Raw genomic sequence first — 21,187 nt, forward strand, 5'->3', positions numbered from 1 at the left:
TTAATCTTCAGCTTCCTGAAAGTGGGAACTGTATGATTTTATTCTTTACATTCTCCCATGGCACCAGGCATTGATGGACATATTAAGGGTATACGATAATGAATGAATAAATGAATGAATGAATGAATGAATGGTGAACTACCACTTTGGGGCCTATTCTTGTGTTCTAAGATTATTTCTAAACTCTAAATTTCGGGCTTTTCCCCCCCAAACTGGTCACCTAGGTTTTGATGGAAGTTACCACGTAAACAAAATGAGACCTAGGAAGGAATTTTAAAGTTACAAACCTTCAATTTCTTTTATCCCTTCTTCAACCCCCACCCTGGCCAGCCACTCGGTTGACATTAGGCCACAGGGATCTCTGGGCTCCTGCCTTTTGAACTTTCCTGCTCAAATACTCCCTCAAAGACGGTTGAAAAACTATGTACCCCTCACACATTTTTAAGTCAACAGCTAACATTTTTAACCATAAATATTGCAAAGGGTATACTCTCCAGGGAATTGTAATTACATATCGAATGTCACATCACTCTTTTAAATGTAGCAAATGGAATATACCGTAGCACTTTCCTAACACCCTTTTAATAAGTGACCAAGCCCTTAAACCAGTTAGCAAATTTACTTCATTTTTTTACTTCCTTTTTCCATTCCACTTACCCTACAGTTTTATCTCAATAAAAAACTTTTTTCATTGTATCTTTTTTTTGTATTTTATTGTATTTTTGGAAAGTCTTTTATTGTATATCTCTGTAACAAAAATATGTACATAAATTTAAATTTATTTTCTGTGACCATAAGACTCTAAGTGTTCAAAAACAGTTATTCTTCAGTGGGTTTATAATAACAATCATTACAAGACACAATCGATCAAAACTTCAAATACTGACAATGATTAAAAAGAAAACTTTTATTAAAAAGGTATCTCTCAATGAGATGGAAAGGGCTATTTCTATTTCCCATTGACTTTCGTTTGATGGCTCCAGGAAGAGCACCCTGGTCGGGGTTTGGGTGGGCGAGAGAGCTCACCTTCATCTGCCCAGTGGGAGAAGGGTGGCTTATTGCTGGAGGCGGGCGTGGAGTAGGACACAGCTGTCAGGCAGACTCATTTTAGGAAGAGGCACATATATTAATAGAAACTGGTCCCCTTAAAACTTGGTCCTGCGCACACGCCCCTGGGAACATTTCCATGTTTTGCCAGGGGTGTGCACACTATAAATTAATGACTTAACTTGGCTTCTCATTCTTCAAAATAGGGGTCCCAGAATGTGAAAAACATGGGTCTAAACATCCTTATAACTCTAACAGTTACATTTCCAACCCCCTGTGGCTGAGCTCCACATCTTGATGCATATGGGCAAGCCAGGAGCTCAATTACTTCCAGGTCTCTGTAGGTGTGTGGCTGTGAGGAAGGCATCTGAATATTCAAAGATCTAATAATTGGCAAAGAAACAGCCTAACTTCAAAATTAGGAAAACATGATTTTTATTTTTCCATTTCATGGAAGAACCATCACGGTCTTCTGATAATTCCCAGCCGTTCGCCACCAGGAGGCAGCAGAGACCACAGGGCAGCCAGCTGGGGCCCCAGGAGTACAAGGTAGGGAAGAGAAGGTGGGAGGCAAGTAGAGGGGAGAGGACTGGAATGAGGAAGGAAATTAAGAAGTTAGGCTAAACCGGGACGAATTCAAGAGTAATCAGAAGGTAGAGATGGGCTTGGGTGCACTCTGCCTGGAGACCCAGATGCCTCTGGGAGATATGGTTATCTGTGCTCTCCCTGGGGGGGATCTAGGTCAGGCTCCTCCTGAGGCCCATGGTCCACCTCGGGGGCAGGTGGCCAGGGGTTTTCCGGAGGCTGGGGTCCTGCTGGCCAGGGATCGTCAGGCCGGGGAGGTTGAGGGGGATCAGTTCTAGGAGGCTCAGGAGGCCAGACTCCAGATTCAGGCAGGTCTCTCCAGGGACGAATGGGGCCTGGAGGTGGAGGGTCCTCAAAGAGAGGAGGTGCCCCAGGCCAGGGTTCACCAGGGATTGGGGGACCCTGAGGCAATGTTGGGGAGCCCTCCCCCTCTCTGGCATCTGTGGGTGGGGGAAGGGGGTGGTCTCCACTGCCTGAGATACCTATAGAGAAGGAAGGAGAAAGGTAAGAGGTGGTAAGGGCCAGATCCAGCCACCGCCCAGCTACAGACCCAGGAGGCACAGCCTGTCTGGGATCTGCCTGAGCTGATCCCACAAACAGACCTTAGAAGTAACTCTCAAAGAGCTCTCTACACAAGATCACTACCGAAGTGATCTTAAAATGACATAAAACCTGTCCTGAACGATTAACTTGAGCTTTAAATTGACAGACCACCCCAAATAAGGTCTATCCAACCCTGGTTGGGACGCCCTGCCGGCATGGCCCCTATGCTGATCTGCAGCCCCCAAATGGTCTACACCTTGGCCTCATGCGGCACCTGCCGGCATGGCCCCTATGCTGATCTGCAGCCCCCAAATGGTCTACACCTTGGCCTCATGCGGCACCCAGCCCCCATCTCTACAATGACCACCACTCTCAACATGGGTCTCAGCTCAGCACATCTGAATTCCACAGTGAGCTACACCCCAACCAGCAAAACATTTATTCAGAGCTACATGTGTCTTCCCGACCTCTTGTGAATTCCCAGAATCTCCTCTATCTCTATGCATCCAATTCATCCCATTCCTTCTTAGTGGTCACTCTCGTCTCATCCTGACCATCCCCATTACCCAAAATTGTACTCCTGACCTCTACTCCCAGCTCACCTCTGTCATACAGGCAAAGGACCAGGATCCCCAGTAGCTTCCAGTTGAGCATAATGGATGTCTCCTGGCCCCCAAAGTTAGGTGTGGCCTGAGTCTGGGTGCCTGGGAACCCCAAGAAGCTTTATAGGGGAGGAAGGAAAGGAGGAGGCCAATCTCTGGGGAGGGGCCAGCCCAGTGACACAAGGAATCCCATCAGAACTTAACTAGCCTAACCTGTTTGGAAGGCCATGTCTGATGTGTAACCTCTGAGGTTGGCGTCCCTTATTTTAGTCCCCCAGCTCAGGACGCGGCCAACCTGGCTCTGTCAATGACCTAGACTTTGGTCACCCCACCCTTGTCCTCATACACACCCTGCAGCAATCAATGCACACCTCCATAATCACATGAACTTCCGCTTTTCATTCCTTGAAGCCACTGGAAGCCAAGGAATGGGAGCAATCAGGCATGGGGGTAATTACAGGGCTGGGGGCAGGACACTTGGGAAGCAGGGGGAGTTGGTCTCTTTGAGCCCTCCCCCTTGGGGCTCAGAACTTCCACTGGCCTCTCCAGTATGTGCCTTCTTCAAGCATACAGGGGACCTCCCAAACAGTGACATCCGAGGAATTTCATCTAGGAATCACTTGGGGTGACTACAGGTAAGGAAATATGAGAACATCCTGATTCCTTCTCCCCACCTCAGAACTGGTTCCATCAGTCATGGCCAAGAGGCTCAGAAAGAGGCTGCCTCAGCTCCACAGTCATCCCAGCCTATCCCTCCTCCCTCTGGATTCTTCCTCCTGCCCCTCTGGCTCCCTCTCCTGGTCCTTGGCTCCAACTCTGTACTGTCCACCTTCTTCCTCCCTTCATCTTTTAGGTCTCAGTCTCAATCTTGTCTCTCTCAGGGATTCTGCTAGAACATTCCCTTAAAAAGGACTCCTCTGTCTGCAGGTCTAATGAACCTCTCAGAAGTAATGTCCAAAACAGAACTCACTTCCTCCCCAAGTCGTTCCCCACCTGGTCTCTCACCAGCAGTAAGGGACACCACTGTCCCTCTGTGGCTCACCTAGAAGCAGCCAAACCAGTCCACGCCCCATACTGGAGCACCATCTCTCCCAGCCTCCCCCATACCCCCTTAATCGGTCTCTTCATCCAGCCCCACACCAACATCCAGTCCTCCATAGCCAGCCAACATGTCTCTTAAAAATGCAAATCGAATTGTGTGGCTACTTCCCTGTTTGAAAAGTACTCTGAGAGCTTTCTACTGACTCAGAATAAGTCCTGTCTTGCCATCGCACACCACTCCCCAGCACCTGCCCTCACTCCCCCTCCTGGCCTCTGCCCTTGCCCACCCCTGCAAGGAACACCTCTTCCAGTGGTTGCACAGCTTGCTCCACTCTACTTAGGTCTCAGCACAATCACCCCTCCTCAGAGAGGCCTTTCCTGTCCCCTCATCTGATGATGCCATGGCCCAAAGAGTCAGTTTCTATCACACCGTTCTTGTTTACTCTCTTCATGGCACATGTTTGAAATGCTCGTTTGTTCATTCTAGTACTTGTCCAACGTCTTAGTCTCCCACTAGAATGTAAGCACCTAGTAGCAAGGACCTGCCCGTCAAGCCCCCACTGTGGCCCTGGATCTAGGACACTGCCTGGCTCTGAGATTCCTTTTGAATGAGTGAATGTTTTATCTTCCTCACTCCCGGCATTAATCATTTTCCAAAAGAGTTTTAAAACAGAAGTAGAGAATAAAGAAAACCTGGAGCTTCTCAAAAAACTCCCCCAAGCAGCCTAGGAAAGGGGTTTTGACAAAAATACCATCTAGAGAAAGAGCTGTGTGTGGGACTGCTCGCATTTCCTGGAGAGGCGGCTGCAAGGAAAAGTCCCTTGTATTCCCAGAGACAACATGTTTAAACAATAGCTCCTACTGTCACCATCTTTATTAAACCACAGAATTCACAGACATCTTGGTGGATAGTGTCTCCCAGGGCACGTGGATGAGGAAGAGGGCTGGGCTGGTATCCCCAAACCCCACCCCACTTCTCCACAATCTTCCTGGCCCTCCTGGGTCCCCCTTGAGCTCCCGGCTGCTCCAAGCTCCCGGCTGCTCCAAGCTCCCAGCTGCTCAATGGCAGGTGGGAGCAGGAGAGTTTGGATTGTCTCCTTGAGAAATAGCTTCCTCTTTGGAAATGGCCTCACTCAGACCCTGCAGGTCATCGAGCAGGACAGAGAGGGATCCTGGGAAAAAAGACCCCAATGGATAGGAGCCAGACAAGAGAAGGCTGTCCTGCAGAGGAACAGGGCTGTCATAGGATGGGAGGGTTATGAGGGAGGAGGTTCTCTGGTGCAAGGCTGGCATGGATAAAAGAGGCTGAGGGCCTCCAAGGGTCACAGAGAACAATGCTCATGCACTCAAGAGTGTCTGGGACAGAGGTTCCTGAAGCCCACACCCCACCCTTCTTCTGCTCCTTCCTACTCAGACCATTACCTTTTATGGACTCCCTGGAGAGTGCTGCTGCTGGAGGTAAAGGTGCTGAAGACCCTGAAGGCCTGGGGCTGGACTCAACAGATTTCCCCTTATCCAGGAGGGAAGGAAGAACTGCCAACAGTCGCTGCTGCTTGTAACGGAAGAGGAGACCCTCCTGCTGCAAGGTGGCCTGGGAAGGAGAGGGTTAAACGCCACCTAGCCCAGGCAGAGCCTCCCACTCCTCCTTCCACACCTCTACTCCCCCATCAGCCCAAAGGCCCTTCTCTGCCTTCCCCTACAAGCATGAGGTTCTTGTCCCTCTCTAGCTCCTGCAGGCGCTGGGTCAGCCGCAACCCCTCTTCCTTCTGGGCCTCATCCTGTAGGCGCCTTAGCTCCTGGTTCCGCTCCTTTTCCCGGGTGGCTTTGCGCTGGATCTGGTGCAGGGAGACCACTGTGGAGAAGCCAGGACAGAGGGGACAGGTGTGGAGCAGCCCAGAGGCAGCAAGGCACTATGAAAACAGGGTTGGAATGATGGGCAAGAACGCTGGGTCCCCAGCTCTGTGACTCAGGGAAGCCACTTATACTCTGTGACTCTGTCTCTTCTGTACCATGGGAGAGATGGCTGATATTCTAGGAGCCTATGAATCTGTGCATCCAAAATACGTTCCCCACACCCAAACCTTCCTGGAGTCTCTTAGGGAAAATCTGGATACAGACTGGATGGATACTCTATTGTGTACAATTAATGTCCATTTTCTTAAAGTGTGACAATAGTATTGACATTATACAGGAAACTTTCCTCTTTATAGGAGATGCAGATCAACAATCATGTTTGTAATTTAAATAATTCTCCCAAAATGCATGTATCAGTGTGTGTGTATACAGAAATAGACAGCAAACATGGCAAAAGGTTAATAAGTGCTTCACTGAGTTTGAGAAGACATGAGTATCCATCGTATGATTCTTTTAACTTGTCTAGGTGTTTAAAATTTTTCCTAGTAAAAAGATGGGAATAATCATTGGTGGGAGACGTCAGATGTTGGTTGCCTTTGTGGAGGGAGTGACTGGGAAAGGCTCAGCGGGCTCTTGGGCTGGTCACTTTAATATAGGGAAGAGGCATGAGAACTAAATATTAAATCAAGTTAGTTGTATTCAGAGCCTGCAATGTGCTGCCAGACCATGGGAATCTTACAGAACAAAGAAAGATTCCTATTGGGATTGCTAACAAACCATTTACCCAGACCATGAAAGGAAAACAAAGTCTTTAAGAAAGTCGTATCCTACACAAACCCAACCATTCATTCCCAAAGGCCTGATCATAGGGAACCTATAGAACAAATTGCTAGCTTGCCTTTAACTTTGCATACCTACACCTTTAACATTGCATACCCATACCTTTCAACGCTGCATACCCATATCACGAAAGAAAAACAGGTAAACAAAGTCTTTAAATTGTAATTCATAGAAACTAAGAATGACAAATAAATTGAACTCCCCAAACACTTGGGGTCTCTCTCATTCTCTGTCCCTCTCATTGTCTCTGAGAGGCGACCACGCTCTATGAAACGTTATTCCTTCTTTAATAAACTTTCCTTTCGTCTCTAACTCTGATGAGTGCTTGAATTCTTTCCTGCACGCAGTCAATATATAAGTCAGTACAGGACTTGAATCCCCTCTTGGGGGGGATCAGTCCCGTCCTGCATCACCTTGATCTGGGTGTTGGCTACATGGGTATGTTCACTACCTGAGAATTCAACTGTGCCATTCCCTGATAATTTCATTACCTGCATACTTCAAAGAAAGCTTTACAAAAAGTTTTCAAAATAATCTTATGTCTCCACACTTTCTCCTCCCTAGAAGCCCACGTCTACCCCCGGCAAACCTCACCGGCCTTGGCGTGCTCCCTCCGAGCCTCATTTAGTCTCTTTTCTGTTTCCAAGAGCTGTTCACGCAGCCGGGTTTCCACTTCGGCCACCTTCTCTTGCAGAGCTGGAGTGAAGGTACAGATGGGGTGTGTTGGGGAGCCTTGGTTTGTGGTCCCTCCCCACCCTCCACAGGTATGCTGCACACCTTGCCCATAGATCTCCTGCTGCTGGGTCAGCTCCTGCCGCAGACTGGCAGCCTCCTCTGTGCTCTCCTGCTGACCCTGGCGAGCCGCTTCCAGCTGCAGCCCCACACTGGCCAGGGACTCCTGGGTTCGCTGTAGCTCCTGCTCCAGCTGCTGGGTGACCTCACTCAGCTGTTGCCGCTCCGCCTCCCCTAGGAAGGGGTAGTGCTCACGCGGGCCTCTCCATGCTCTAGACTCCAGCTCTTCCCTCTTCTTGGCTATCTCAATGCACCTGACTCTGGCCCCTGCACCAGCTCAGTGACCCCAGGACCAGGTGTACCTTGTTCCCGGGCGCGGCCCACCTCCTGCTGGATGAGGCGGGCACTCAGCTGCAATTCTGCATCCAGGCGATTCCGTTCTTCCCGCAGCTGCTCCAACTCAAGGTTCACATCCATGGTTGGTGGGGGTGGGGGGCAGCTGAGACAGGGAAGAGAAATAGAGTCAGGGAAATTCCCCAGCTGCCTGTCCCCCAAGCCCCATCCCGCCTCAGTCCTACTGTTTTGGGTCCCAGCAGCCCCACCACCATCCCTGTGCCCCAAACTTCACCTCTCCTGGCGCAGCTGAGCAAGGGTCAGTTTTCGAGCCATCAGACCTGGGTGGGAAAAGGCAGAGAGGAAAGGATTGACGAGTGTGGGTTGGAAGAAAGGGGAGATGGGGTAGTAAAAGAAAAAGAGATGCATGAACTGGTGAGAAGGCGGGAGGAGGGATACAGGATGAGAGAGCTTGCAGGGCAGGGGCAGGGCACATCTGACAGTCGCACTACCCACCCCGAATGGTGTGGACCTTGCGGACGGCATAGCTAGCTCGGCTGCTGAGGCTGGGCAGCCGGGCTGCAGCCCGCTCCACCTCAGCCATGGTGCTCTGGAGCCAGGTCTGAAAGCTGGAGAAGGTACAAGGTCAATGACCCTTCAACCCCACCTCATTCCCAAAAGGACTTGATGTGCCTTTAAGGACAACTCCCTCTATCCTGTACTGCTGTGAACATGGGGAAAACAGGCAAGGCAAATCAGAGCTGGGAAAAGAGAAGCTGAAGCCAAGGATAGGCACCCCAACTCTATGCTCTGCCAGTTGTGCCTGGGCTCCTAGGCCAATAAAAAAAGAAAACCTGAGGGCTTAAGCCCTTTAGTGATTGCCAGATAAAATGACCCAGTTGCTCTTAAGAAAAGCACAGCTATTCCTGGTCCCAAAACCTACGGTAAGCTTCTCATCTGGGCCCTGGCACTCAGTGTCTTCAATAACAGCCCTGCAGTAGAAACAATAATGAGGTTCGTGGGGCCATACCTTATCTGGACCCAGATGCCATAAAGCAGTAAAGGGTTGAGTAAAAACGATTCTACGGGGGCTAAAACGAGTGTCCATAGGCTGGCTAATCTCTAGCTGATTTAGACTTTTCCACCTGTAGGCCCCTGGATGCCTCTCCAGGTTTTGAGAATCTGGCACATGTGCAATGTTCAGGGTGTGTGAACTCATGAGCATTTTTCTAAGGAACAAAGCCCATAGCTTCCATCAGTTTTCTAAAGGGCCCTTACCCAAAGATGGCATTAAATAACTGTGTATTTTTTCAAGCAAGCTTCGAAGCTTTTTTCTCACAACCTGTTTTTTGATTGCTATTATGCATCAGAGATCAAAGTTATCCCTTCTGACAATGAAGGCCAGGTGCATGTGCTTTATCGGCTGGCTGTGCCCCAAACAGGACCAATGTGGTTCACAAAAGCTGAGAAGGCTGAACAGGCCCCCGGGGGAGGGCCGAGGCAGCATCTAGGGGCCAGGCTCGAACTTCCCTGGGGAGTCCAAGTCTGTACGAAACAAGCAGATGACAAAGGCTGGAGGTTGCGTCCCAGCAGCAAGGCAGAGACCGCTTTTACCTGAAAATTATTTGGATGGTTGCTTCCAACACCTTCTGTGGCTCTTATTAAAGTCATTTTCTGATAAGGTCTCCAAGCCATCTAGAGACTAACAAACCTGGCAATAGATCAAGCTTGCGTTGTCTCATGCCTTGTGGACTTTTTGGCAATAATTCATTAGCAAGAACCATTTCAGTGAGGTCCTGTGACCAACGTAAAACCCTCTCCACAGCTATCCTTCTGTTCTCTTGGAGGTAGGGTCATGTGCAATGGATTGAAGTTCGGCAGTGGTTATCATAACCAGCCTCTCTAATTCCACATGTGTTTGCAATCTTTCATCATTTTTTAAAGTTAAATTAGTCCCCAAGGTACAAATCCAACAGAAGAAGATGGGCAAGAATCTGTCCTGTGTCACAATTTTGTTAACCCCCAAATTGTTATCTGATCCATCAAGAAGAACCTCGTGTAATAGTAAACATTTTATAGAGAGCAGGTGACAAGCCCAGCACTGTGCTAAAAGCTCTTCATAGACCAGGTACCCCAATGTCCAAGGCTGAGGAGGGATGATTCCCAACACAAAGAAGCTTGTGTTTCTCTTTACAGGTCTTTCTAAAGGTTATATAAGGAGTTGGGAAGGAAACACCTAGGAAGATAGTATGAGAAACACAGGCTTGCAATTGATTAAGAAAGAAACTCTTATGTTTTAGATGAAATATCTGTAAGCCAGTAAAGTGTACAGTTTTAAAATAGACGATTTTTTTTCTGACTAACCAGGCATGTCTGTAAAATTTTAAAGAGAGAAAGAAAAGACCAAGTATCTCCACTCCCCTTCTTCGAACAACTGAAGGTGGGGATATTCCCAGATGCTCTATTTAGCTCAAGCTGTTACTGGACCAAACCATGGCAGTAAGCACTGCCTCACCTTCAGCCAAACCTCCAGCCAAACATGCAGTGGGAATCATAACAAGTGGCCCCGGTGTGACCTGGAGGGAGGTGCCCCAGGAAAAACAAACACAGGAACTCTTACAGTGCTAAATGCCTCTAGTTCTGCATCCTCCAGTGGCCAGCTTTCCAGCCCCTCTTGCCCGAGGCTCTTAAACTCCAAGGTGTCTAGGAGGCTGAGGAAGCAGAAATACTATTCCACCCCACCCTCATCCAGATACCTGCTGACAGCATTGGCCACAAGCTTCAGCTGCTCCTCAGCCATGGCTGTCTGCTGCTGCCGCCGGCGCCCACCCTCCTGGGCACGGCTCAGCTCCAACTGCAGGGCCTGGAAGGATGCCATAAAGAAAAAAGTTCCTTCCCTGGGGCCCTGACCCACAGACCTGGGGTTTCTCAGTCTTCCCTTAACCTCTGCCTGTCTCAGACACTGACCTTGGCGCCCATCCGCTCCACCTCTACCTCTGCGGCTTTGTCCTCCAGGGAGCGCTGCAGGATAGCCTGCTCCTGGCTCTGGGTGGCAGTTCTTTCCTGGAGCTCTGCCACCTGGGAGAAGAGAGGAGGCAGGGCAGTGCACTAAAGTTGTACGGGGCGCACTGGGAATGAAGGGGCAGATGCAGAGGTCTCTAAAGAACACCAGGCAGGGAAACAAGCAGCTTGGGTTCCTGAAAATGAAGCCCAAGGTTTCCTTCCAGAAGCCTGCTCGATGTGCCCAGACCCTGAGGAAACTCCCTGTGACCCACACAAGGCCCTGGACATGCCACCTCCTCAGAAAGGCCGTCCCTGACCATCCTAAGGCTGATCCCCCGCCAGTCTTTCTCAGTCACATGATCATCTAGTCCACCTTTTTCTTCACAGCACACATGATTACCTGACATTATCTAATTGTCTGATTGCCTGTTGTGGGTCTATCTGCTCCAGAACCTAAGCTCCTGAGAGCAGGTACTTGTCCTTGTTCAGGGCTGTGTTCCCAGCATGTGGTAGCCATTCAGTAATATTTGTTGAATGCAATCCCTTACGTAAGGAGCAAGTTGGGGGAAAGAATATGGCAAGAGGGACAAATGACCTGTCCCTTCAGCTGCTCCACACATGCTCTGTGCTCTAGCTCCTGGGCCTTTAACTGCACCATGAGGGCAAACACCTTCTCCCGCCAGCATTTCAGCAGGGACTGGCACTTCCTGGTGAACTCAGGCTCCAGGGAATCTGAAGGTTGAACCTGCAGAGAGGAGGATGACAGTGTGGGCTTCTGGGGGACAGAGGAAGGGGGTAGCATCTTGGTTTTTCTCTGTCCTGCCCAAGCAACAGGAGACACAACAAAAAGAGGTGTTGCAGGGGGGTGGAGGCGGGGAAATCTCAGCAGGGTCTGGCAGCATGCCAACCCCTCCACCCACAGGGGCCTACCTTCCTGGCCAGCTCCTCCTCCTGCATGGAGAGGATGTGTGTGAGGCTCTGCACGCGCACCTGCAGCAGCTCTGCTGTCGTGTGCAAGCCGTCCCGGTCCTCCTGCAAGTGCTGCCAGGGGGAAAGGGAGGGAGAGTGGCTTGTCTGAACCCTCAACAGCACTGCCTTCTCTACTGGGGACTGTGCTCTTCTCCAGGGGGCTCTTCTCTCCCAGGACCTGAGCCTTGAGCCCTCCCACCCCACCTCCAACTCCCATAAAGATGTACCCTGCACTTTCTCACCTGCACAGTTTCTAGAAGCTCCTGTTGCTCCAACTCCCACGTCTGGCTATGGACCTCGGGAGGTACTTGTTCCCCCACATATCTCTTTAGATTCTCAGCCAAGGTCACCTGAACCTCTAACTCTTCTTGGGTTTTGCTAGGTTTAGGGTGGGAATAGGGTAGCCATTAGCAGGGCAATCCAGAGATCCACCCCACCCACCAACTGCTGGGCTCCCCATGGGCCCCCCACTCCCCACGTACCTCAGCTGCTTCTGCAGCAACTCAACCTCCCTCTGGGCCACAGCCAGCTCTTTGGCTTCCCCTGCCCTCCTGGTTTCCAGACTATTCAGAGACTTCTCCAAACCCTCAGCTTTATTGGACAAACTGGAAAGAGCCTCCTGGTGAGCCTGTGTCAAGGAGGAGAGCTGCAGAGAGAGACAGGGCTCAGCAGGGGCCGGGTCACTCCCACATCTGGGCTTTCCAAATCTCACTGCTTTGCCCTTGTCTCCTCCCACTTTCTGGGACTTTAGACAACCCAACTGTGAATGGCAAATGGAGACAGTCCCTGGGGCCTTACTCCCCCATCACTCTCCAATTCATCAACAGTTCCGGTCAGATCTCCCCGCAAATCTTATCTTCACTTCTCTTCACCTCCACAATCACCAACCTGAGGTAAGCTACCCTCATATCTGGCCTGGACAACAGCAACTATTTTCTGACCAGTCTTTAAAAACCTGCAGTGGAATTCTCAGCAGAACCCAGCTTCTTCCCTCAGCTTGTGAAGCCTGCTGTACCTTGGCTTCTGCCCCCTTCTCTGAGCCCATCTCCTATTGCTCTCCCAATTCCCCAGCTCCTCAGATTCAGGTAGGAGGCAGGGGAAGGGGCGGGGTGGATACAGGTCACCTCCTCAGGAAGGCCTCCCTGGACCCTCCAATCCTTACCCACCATGCTCTGTCCTTCCAGCACTGATTATTATCTGAGATGATCTTACTGTCTGCACATCTCATTTGAAAGGAAGCTCCAGAAAGGTGGGAATCTTGTCTTTTTCTCACTGTACCTCGACAGTGATAACGGTGTCAGGGACTCTGAAGGAGTCATGGAATAGATGGTGATGGAGAGAAATCACTGCCCTCATTTCTGGTCTGCCCTTTTTGGCCCTATTTCTATACCATAGTCAGAGTGATCTTTTTGGACATATATCACAAAACTGGTCTTTTGAGACATAAAATGCCAATCTCATCATGTCATTTTCCTGTTTAAAACCTTTGACTAGTTGCTCGTTGCTCTTAAGATGAAGTTCTGAATGGGCCCTGAGGCCTTGCCGCACCACCATCCAGAGCCCCCTCTCATCTCCTACACTCAAGCCCCTCCGGCCTCCTCCTGTCGCACCTGCTGCCCGGTGTCACACCAACTCCTATTGCCTCCTCACCAGCCAACCTCTATTCAGCACAAATGTCTATTTATCTTTAAGAATCTTTCATGAATCTTAAGGCCATTTATATTTTTCTTTGAACGATCTCTTTTGTCCATTTTCTGACTGGATTGTCGTCTTTCCCTTATCAATTTCCAGACACACATTATATACTAGGGATATTAGCCTCCTCCTGTGATACAAGCTGCAAATATTTTTCCTTAGTTTATCATCTGTCCTTTAATTTTACTTTTACTTTGTCATTCCTAAGTTTAGTATTATAAAGTCAATGTACCAATCTTTTCTTTAATGGCTCTGGATTTTGATTCATATGTAAAGATCTTCCCCATTCCAAGGTTACAAATGAATTCACTCAGGTTTTCTTCCAATATCTTTATGGTACCTTTTCTTAACATGTTGACTGATTAGGGTGGCCTTCCTTAACACCCCTACCAGGTTAGGGCTCCCTTATCCTTCATGGCACTTCTCCCAATTGCAACTAACTAATTAAGATTAAATTAAGCATAAACGTGTGTGTCCCCCAAAAAGGTTATCAGCTTCACTCACAAGGGCCAGGAACTCAGGCTGATGTGCTCACCCTTGTCTCAGGGATGGCAGACTGATAAATGCTTACCGACTGAACAATCTCCCCTTCCCAGTCCATCTTAGGACCCCATTCCTACCATCCTCCTGTCACCCCCCACCCCCAGCGCTCCCAGATGAATTGGGTACCTGAACTAAAGTAGGAAGACAAACTACTTCCTACTGGAAAGGAGAAAAGGGCTTCAGGTGGTAGGTGGTCACCCGAATCCTGGGAATGACTGCAATCTGAATAAGACCAAAACACCCAAGGTCTCCCTCTTTCCAGGTCATCTGTTTTTTCACCTTCACCAAACATCTTCTCATCACTCCGCTGCTCATGGGGCCTTTTCTTCGATACCTGCTCTCTGCTTCACCCACTGTGAAGCTAAGCCCTTCCCATGCCCCGATTCACCTGCTCCTGGTGCAGTCTCTGAACCTCCTCCAGCTCCCGCTGGCTCCCCTCTTCCAAGTTCTTCCGGACAACCTCGGCCCCGGCCAAGGCGGCACGCAGGCCCTCAGCCTCAGTTCGGCCGGCCTTCTCCGCCCGTGCCAGGGCCTCCAGCTCCATGGCCTGGGCCTCCAGCCTCATCTTCTGCTGCAGCGAGGTCTCCCTCAGGGCCCGGACCTCCTCCTCAAGCCGCCGCAGCTCTTGCAGCTGCCGAGAGATCAACTCAGCCTGCTGGCTCAGGGCCTGTGACCCCTGCAGCTCCATGGACCTTCAAAGACAGGTTAGCAAAGGGGGGGCTTGTCTCTGGGGCTGGGATGGTGACCATGGGCATATGTGCAGACAGAAGAGATCCCTCTGCTCCCAGGTAGGGAGATGGGGAGACAAAGTTGGACCATGAGATCTCTGCATTTCCATCACCATCATCATTCATTGAGGCCCTACTAAGCCTATTGGGTCCAGTGTCTGGGCTCATGGGACCTAAAAGCTAGCTGAGATCATGGGAGGGACATGGTTGTCTAGAGAGAGCTACATGTATAGGTAGATGTCTTAAACATCAAATGCGCACATCATAAGGCCACACATTGAATTGAAGAGGTTGGAAGTACATGCAGAGACTTCTGAATTCTGATTCAAGGGCAAGGAAAAGTTTGAGGGAGATATAGAGAAAGAGAGCTCATGGCTTCCATTATCAATATGGCGAGGCCAGGTGTTGGTTAAAAGCATTTATTGAGTGTTAGGTATACTGTATGAGTAGTGAGAGGGCAGCACATCAATAAATTACATAGTCCTGACCTTTAGAGAACAGTCTATTGGCATCAAAATAAGTTTAAAGCAGCTTATAACAGTTGTTGGCACAGCTCCCTCACTGAGGCCTAGAACCACAGAATTTTTTTAAAGCAGTGAACTGTAGCCTAGAGAAATTAAGTGACTGGCGAAAGGACCCTTAGCAGGTAGCCTAACTAAGAAGAGAATCTCCATCTCCTCACACCCACTCCAGTGCTCCTCCTTCGTCATCATGCTCCTTCCTCTTTGATGGGGTGCAAGGTAGATCCATTTCCAATCCCACTTGAGAGCACAATGGCAAAATGACAATACAGAACATTTGGGAAGACACACGAGACATTAAGAATAAAAGTTTTTACAGACAACACATCAACAAATAGCACAGCCAGCTCCAACAGCATGTACTCTGTCAGAACGAATCCAGACAAGCATAGTACACAGTCCTAGTCTGAATTTCTTCATCTTGCCTTAATACCATGCTTATTATGATCAGCTGTTGGTCAATCTGTCTCTTCCCTTAGGATTTTAAACTCCTTGATATCAGGATCTCTCCAATTCATTTTTGTTATCTCTATCCCTAGTGTCTAGCACACTGCCTTATTATTATTTGTGCATTGTATGCACCAATAATTGTTCATGGAAAAATGAACAAATTATGGAACTAAGGTCTGAAATAGGGCAAGGAACCTATTTCAGTAAAGAGGTCACTGACAAGCAAGCCTGAGAAAACAGTGACAGTGAACGCCTACCTGCCTCTCCACCCTGGCTCCTGTCCGTTGCCAGAAAGATCCTGTTCCCACATGATCGCTTGAGATCTCTGGTTGTCTGGCCGCCTCTCTGAGACATCTTGATGGGCCAGGGTTTGGACCAGAGGAATGTCTGAGACCCAGGTGGGAGCCATTCTTGGCACGGTTGGAAGGGGCCGAGCTTGGAAGTGGGATGGAGGAATGAGCCCAGAGGCACCTGAGGAATCGCAAGTACAAAAATGGTCAGTTTCTCAGGGAGAGACAATCACCAGTCCCTGTGCCTGGTCCCACTGACCTGAAGGTCGAAACATCTCCACATTATTTGAAGTCTCTAGATTCTGTGTCCAGCCATCTATGTTCCCCTGGACAATAGGAGAAACAAGGGCACTCCAATTCAATTTTCAAGCCACTTTCCAAAGAGAAAGCCCCTAAAATAACAAAGTCATAATCCTTAAATAACAGCCAGGTCCACCGGACCCTAAGTTCTTTTCCTACTTCCTAAAAGAAGTAGGAATATCCGAACATCACTTGTTTGACCCAACCTGGTTCCTGATTGAACTACGGCAAATAACCATGAGATGGTGAGAATTTGAGAAGGCTGAGAGGGAGCTCTTAGGCTTTACTCAAACTTTTAGGGTCTGGACAGTGCCTTTACCGTCCTCTTTAAGTTCCTACAGTCTCTGTCATTCCAGGTCGGAGGTGAGAAAAGAGATGTGCAGTGCAGGGGCGGGGAGCCCAATCTCCAGAGTTCTCTCCATGGCTCAGCAAGGCCTTGGGGAAGCCCATCCAGACGCCACCAAGACAGGACTCCCGGGTCCTTCCCTGTTAAAGTGTTGGCCCAAGGACTGGCCCCTGATGAATGCGGCCACATGTAGGGCAGGATGCCTCCTCAAGGCCCTTGGGAATCCAGGCAGCCTAGATCCCTTGACAGAAAAGCCAGCTTCCTGACATCTCACCCAAACCCTTCCAGCAACTTTCTCTCAGTTTCTCTACTATCCCCTTAGCTTCCATTCCTGTTACCCACATTCCTCTCCACCAGAGTCCCAGAGAATAGAGAGGACTCTTCAAGGTCTCCCACCCAAATTCATGTACTTTTCCTGCAATCTGGGATTCCTATCCCCCTCCCTCCCTATATCCTAATCTGCTTATATACTGAAGGGATTACTCTGCTCCCTCACTCTCACTCTCAACAGCCTCCCCTGATCCTCCCCTCCCCCGACACCAGAGCGTCCTCACCCTGCTAGACCCTGAGCTCTGGGCTGTTCGACCACCCTCATCTGCTACTCCTTTTTTACAAGGTCCCTGAACCCCTCTTCCTATGAACCCTGAACCACCCTCGAACCCTCTAAACCCTTTCCCGCCCCCAACCGACTCTTCCCGAATATCCCCTCACCTTGCGCGAGAACCCCCTTTGCCCTTAGGCCACACCCCCTACACCTCGCTCCCGGGCCGGCCTACGCCCCTGACCACGCCTGCGCAGAGCGGGCCCATTGGCGGGTCACTCTAAAACTGGGTTTCACCCAGGAAAAAGGCGGGGAAGAGGTGCACGCAGGCGCAGTAGTGTCTAAAGCCAGTCTCAATTACGGAGTCGGGGCAACTCCGCGCCCTGGCGGCTCCTCCCAACTCCGGGAACCCGGGAAAACTTGTGGACTAATCAGAAAAAGTGGTAGGCGGGACATCTGGGGTCCTGACAGCGCCCTGCCCAACGGAAAGGAAAAGGACACAAGGAGCTGGCCAATCAGGAACGGTACGGAGGGGTTTGGGCTCTCTGGCGCGAAATTCAGCCCTCGGCATTCCGGGGGCGGGGTCGGCGCTCTACGTGCGCGGAGGCCGCGCCTCTCCTGGTCCGACTTCTTAGCTGTCAAATAACCACGGGAGCATCAGGCCAGGCCCATCCCGAGGGGTCCCGGGACGCCGCACAGGCTGGCACTACCGCGAGAGGAGACCACTCCGAGACTGCACCGCGCGGTAGATCTGAAACTGGGCTGGGGCGGGGAGGGAAAAGGCTAGGTTTGCAGGATCTAGGGGAGGTCTTTTTTTCTGGTTTTATCCCCCCCGGAGAAGCTGGAATTTAGATCTGCTTTGTTGGAGAACTCAGGGGGGCCTGTTTGCACTGCCTTTTTGGAGGGTGACAGTGGAGTCACTTCCCACTGGGGTTCAAGCTAACTACGAGCGAGAGACTGGCCAGAAGAGCAAGGCGCGGAAGAGCAGGAGGTCTGCCTACTCTATGTGGATAAGCAGGTCTGACAGGAAGAAGCTTCTTTTTTTCCAAATTATATTGAGGTGTGACAAGTTAGTATTGCACAAAAGTAAGACCCCCCCCCAATACACACAGCTACAGTTTGCACTTCTCCAGAAGCTGCCTAATGTATATTGCCTTGCACATACTGAAGGATCCCTGAGTATTTTGCAGGCTGAGGATCCATTTCATCTAAGATTCCATAGGCCATGTTCGTTTTTGCACTGTACTGTGATCTTCCCAGAATTTTTCAGTTCAAAGCTGCTTGATGGCCAGTTTTGCCTCGCATGCCTAGGATCCTTGCACTCTGAATTTACACGGCTCAGGAAGTGTGCTCGAAGTCAAAATTGCACAAAGCATAGCTCAAGTTTGCATCAGACGAAAAGAGAACTTAAGCCACGGTGCTTGGCTCAGGAGTGGGAAAGGTGATGGATTCCTGAAGTGGAAGAGGTGGTGCAGAGGGGTCAGTGCCCATGCTGCCCTGCTCTCAGCTGCTGTGCACAGGATGCAGCAGGGGCGGTGACCTCTACACAGTCCATCTCCCAAGCGGGGCTGGCTATATCTATCCTTGGGCCTCATGGCTGACCTATGTGATGTGGCCCCGCGGCCCCAACAGGAGCCTGGCCTAATCTCTGGAGTCCACGCAGAGCTTCACCTTGAGCTCCGGGGTGATGACTGGAGGGTAAGCCTGGAGGACCATAGCAACCAAGGTGAGCAGTGGACAGTTCTAGGTTGGAATGATTAAGGGGCTCCTCAGGAACCCTGCCTGCCCCACAAACTATCAGATTAGATGGACGGTTGTACTCCAGACCTCTTGTCTTCCCACCCAAAGTTTGCAGTTTCAGAAGCTCTCTGCAGGGCTGACTCTTAATGGTCCTGGTTTAGCTCATATGGGGATGGGATGTAGATCCAGGGCCTGGGGCATCATCAGGGAAATATCACAGTGATGTTCTGGGGCCATTTAGGAGCCAAGCTCAGATTCATCTCAGTTTCCAGATTTGCTGAGGTACTTTGTTCCTGTCTTAGGGCATTTAGGATGTTGAATTATGTTTCAGTGATATGGGCATGTGTCTTACTCCCTGAGTTGGAGGTCACAGCCAGCCTCAGAAGGCCTGGGCTCACATCTGAGTTTTGCCACTGGCACCAGGTGAAACCTCAGGCCTGTCAGTTCACTTTTTCTGGGACTTAGTAAAATGGGAGACTTTGTAAGGTCTGTTTGGAGAGTGTTGTGAGGATTAAATAACTATAGTAGCCAATATTCCTTTAATGCTGACTACTGAACCAGGCGCTGTTTTAAATGCATTGAATGTAAATGAGCATTAACATCCCCATTTTAGACAAGGAAAATGAGGCACAAAGAGGTTAACTTTGTCATTCTCTGTTATCTGTCTGGTGCTCCACCATCAACAGGTACTTTGGTCAATAATGTTCGACTCCCAAGGGGTCACAGGCTGGAGTTGAGTGATGATGACCTTCTGACCTTTGGCCCTGAAGGGCCCCCAGGAAGCAGCCCCTCAGAGTTTTACTTCATGTTTCAGCAAGTCCATGTCAAACCTCAAGATTTTGCTGCCATTACCATCCCACGGTCTAGGGGAGAAGAGGGAACCAGGGCTGGTTTCTGGCCCATGCTGCCCCCCAAGGGGGCTCCACAGCGCCCCCTCAGCACCCTGTCCCCTGCTCCAAAAGCCACGTTGATCCTCAACTCCATTGGCAGCCTCAGCAAGCTCCAGCCTCAGCCTCTCACCTTCTCCCGGACTAGGGGTGGGCCACAGAGCCTGCCTGCTCCCACTCCCCCTGAGGAGGTGGACACCACGCCTTCTGCCCCACCCCCAAGAAATAGGAGGAAATCGGCTCACCGAGTGTTGGCAGAATTGGATGATGAGAGAGAGGCTCCTGAGAGCTCACCAGTCCAGAGAGAGCCCAGGAAGAAACTCCGTGTAGAGAAAACCCCACTGACACCTAGTGGGTAAGTGGAGAGATCCTTGTCTCAACATTTCACTGCTTTTTGATTCCTTTTTAGAGCCTTGGGTTGGGAGGTGGCCCTCTACTCAGGGGTTGGAGAGGAGAGGTGGACAGAGCACAGATATTGGAATGGCAAGACCTGGGTTAACTCTATTAACCAGGTTTACCATTAGTTTAGTGAGTATCTAGGTCCTCCATGTTGTCATCCAGGGGAGTTCTAGCCTTCTCTTACAGGTTTCCAGTGACCCTGGTTTTTGTGTCGCTTTCTTCAGAAACCATCATGGGCATCCTCTGAAGTACACAGTGAGCAACCCCCGTGCAGTTGGGGGCAGGGAGCCCTGTGCAGCCTCTTGTTGCTGCCTTCCCCAAGAAGAGACAGCGTGATGGTTGTAACGTCTGGTTCCATGTGGCCTGTGTTGTCTGCAGCATCCAGGCTGCTAGGGAGGCTGACTTCCAGTGTGCAAGGTGTCATGTGGGCATCCAGACCTAAGGCCCTCCACCAAGGGATGAGTGGCACCTCCAAGCTATGAGTGGACACAGTGGAATGCCAGTGAGCCCTAAGAAATAACCCCCTTGCCTGCTCAGGAGGGAATGACTACAGTCCATTGCTATGGATTCAGGTCCTCATGGCCAAGGTAACAGAAGAGATGGTTTCCTGCTAAAGATAATGCTGCCTTCAGGAAGTTGCCAATGAACTGAAAATTCCCACTGTTAGCTGTTAAGGACACTAGAATGTCTGTGATGAGAGCACTCATCAATTGCAGAGACCATGCCTGGGAAGATGTAAGCTCCGGACCTGAACGAGTGAGTTCTTGAGGTTCTTGGATGGTATCACCTAAGGCATTCTTGGGCAAACCTAGAGCACAGTCCCCAGACTTCCTTACATTGTGGATGTCCCACCACTGACCATATTTGTATCATGGCTTTTCAGAGGTTCGCTTTCATTTTCAAATAAAGTACAAGCAGCTTCATTCACTGCTAGTTATTCTTTTTGTGGGTCCAATATTCTTCGCTTTCCAATTCTTGGGAGAATGGATATAGAAATGTTTGGAAATTGTGAATCCTTAGGGGAAGGGGAGGTGAGTGAAAAAGGCAGAGAAAAACAAACCTGTTCACTGAAAAAGTGCAAATATATAGGATGAGCTGGATGTGGGAAATGGGAAAAAAGGAATCCAGGTAATTAAGGTTTCTAGTTTAAAGAAAACAGATCTACTGCCATTAAAATAAGGTAATTGAGATTTGGTCA

The 21,187-nt window shown here is 50.0% G+C and overlaps 3 protein-coding genes across 7 annotated transcripts; 1 reads left to right on the top strand and 2 right to left on the bottom strand.

The window, feature by feature from the left end:
* Positions 1-1,461: 1,461 nt before the first annotated feature.
* Positions 1,462-4,549, bottom strand: PSORS1C2 (psoriasis susceptibility 1 candidate 2). The gene is made up of 3 exons (XM_039851236.1): positions 3,149-4,549; positions 2,778-2,879; positions 1,462-2,114 (listed from the first exon to the last, which is right to left on the bottom strand). The coding sequence occupies exons 1-3, from the start codon at positions 3,177-3,179 to the stop codon at positions 1,759-1,761; spliced, it is 489 nt and encodes a 162-aa protein (XP_039707170.1). The 5' UTR covers positions 3,180-4,549; the 3' UTR covers positions 1,462-1,758.
* Positions 4,550-4,674: 125 nt separating this feature from the next.
* CCHCR1 (coiled-coil alpha-helical rod protein 1) lies at positions 4,675-17,276 on the bottom strand. Of its 5 annotated transcripts, none has more exons than XM_039851230.1 (18): positions 17,134-17,276; positions 16,036-16,168; positions 15,744-15,957; positions 14,176-14,479; positions 12,032-12,195; positions 11,792-11,927; positions 11,511-11,621; positions 11,176-11,325; positions 10,545-10,655; positions 10,334-10,440; positions 8,094-8,206; positions 7,873-7,918; positions 7,607-7,743; positions 7,290-7,478; positions 7,107-7,208; positions 5,519-5,670; positions 5,241-5,409; positions 4,675-4,990 (listed from the first exon to the last, which is right to left on the bottom strand). In XM_039851230.1, the coding sequence occupies exons 2-18, from the start codon at positions 16,049-16,051 to the stop codon at positions 4,878-4,880; spliced, it is 2,334 nt and encodes a 777-aa protein (XP_039707164.1). In that variant the 5' UTR covers positions 16,052-16,168; positions 17,134-17,276; the 3' UTR covers positions 4,675-4,877. The 5 variants fall into 5 exon arrangements, with proteins under 5 accessions (XP_039707164.1, XP_039707166.1, XP_039707163.1 ...); XM_039851232.1 differs by having other exon boundaries at positions 16,036-16,102; positions 17,134-17,246; XM_039851229.1 differs by lacking the exon at positions 17,134-17,276 and adding an exon at positions 16,396-16,943 and having other exon boundaries at positions 5,241-5,367; positions 16,036-16,102.
* Positions 17,277-17,717: 441 nt separating this feature from the next.
* TCF19 (transcription factor 19) lies at positions 17,718-20,916 on the top strand. The gene is made up of 3 exons (XM_039851235.1): positions 17,718-18,689; positions 19,390-19,945; positions 20,214-20,916. The coding sequence occupies exons 1-3, from the start codon at positions 18,557-18,559 to the stop codon at positions 20,323-20,325; spliced, it is 801 nt and encodes a 266-aa protein (XP_039707169.1). The 5' UTR covers positions 17,718-18,556; the 3' UTR covers positions 20,326-20,916.
* Positions 20,917-21,187: the final 271 nt, after the last annotated feature.

Source organism: Pteropus medius, unplaced genomic scaffold (genome assembly GCF_902729225.1).
Source record: "Pteropus medius unplaced genomic scaffold, Ma_sr-lr_union100, whole genome shotgun sequence".
Taxonomy (NCBI): domain Eukaryota; kingdom Metazoa; phylum Chordata; class Mammalia; order Chiroptera; family Pteropodidae; genus Pteropus; species Pteropus medius.

Bases quoted from the DNA above. Each gene is read 5' to 3' on its own strand.
- PSORS1C2 (XM_039851236.1), bottom strand. From the start codon at position 3,179: ATGAAAAGCGGAAGTTCATGTGATTATGGAG. The intron at 2,880-3,148 runs GTGTGCATTGAT...TGGGGTTCCCAG, and splicing joins AAGTTCATGTGATTATGGAG to GCACCCAGACTCAGGCCACA. The intron at 2,115-2,777 runs GTGAGCTGGGAG...CCTTCTCTATAG, and splicing joins CCTTTGCCTGTATGACAGAG to GTATCTCAGGCAGTGGAGAC.
- CCHCR1 (XM_039851228.1), bottom strand. From the start codon at position 16,611: ATGTGGCCGCATTCATCAGGGGCCAGTCCTTGGGCCAACACTTTAACA. The intron at 11,622-11,791 runs GTGAGAAAGTGC...TCCCCCTGGCAG, and splicing joins AGCTTCTAGAAACTGTGCAG to CACTTGCAGGAGGACCGGGA. The intron at 11,326-11,510 runs GTAGGCCCCTGT...TCCTCTCTGCAG, and splicing joins AGGAGGAGCTGGCCAGGAAG to GTTCAACCTTCAGATTCCCT.
- TCF19 (XM_039851235.1), top strand. From the start codon at position 18,557: ATGGCTGACCTATGTGATGTGGCCCCGCGGCCCCAACAGGAGCCTGGC. The intron at 18,690-19,389 runs GTGAGCAGTGGA...CACCATCAACAG, and splicing joins GGAGGACCATAGCAACCAAG to GTACTTTGGTCAATAATGTT. The intron at 19,946-20,213 runs GTAAGTGGAGAG...CGCTTTCTTCAG, and splicing joins ACCCCACTGACACCTAGTGG to AAACCATCATGGGCATCCTC.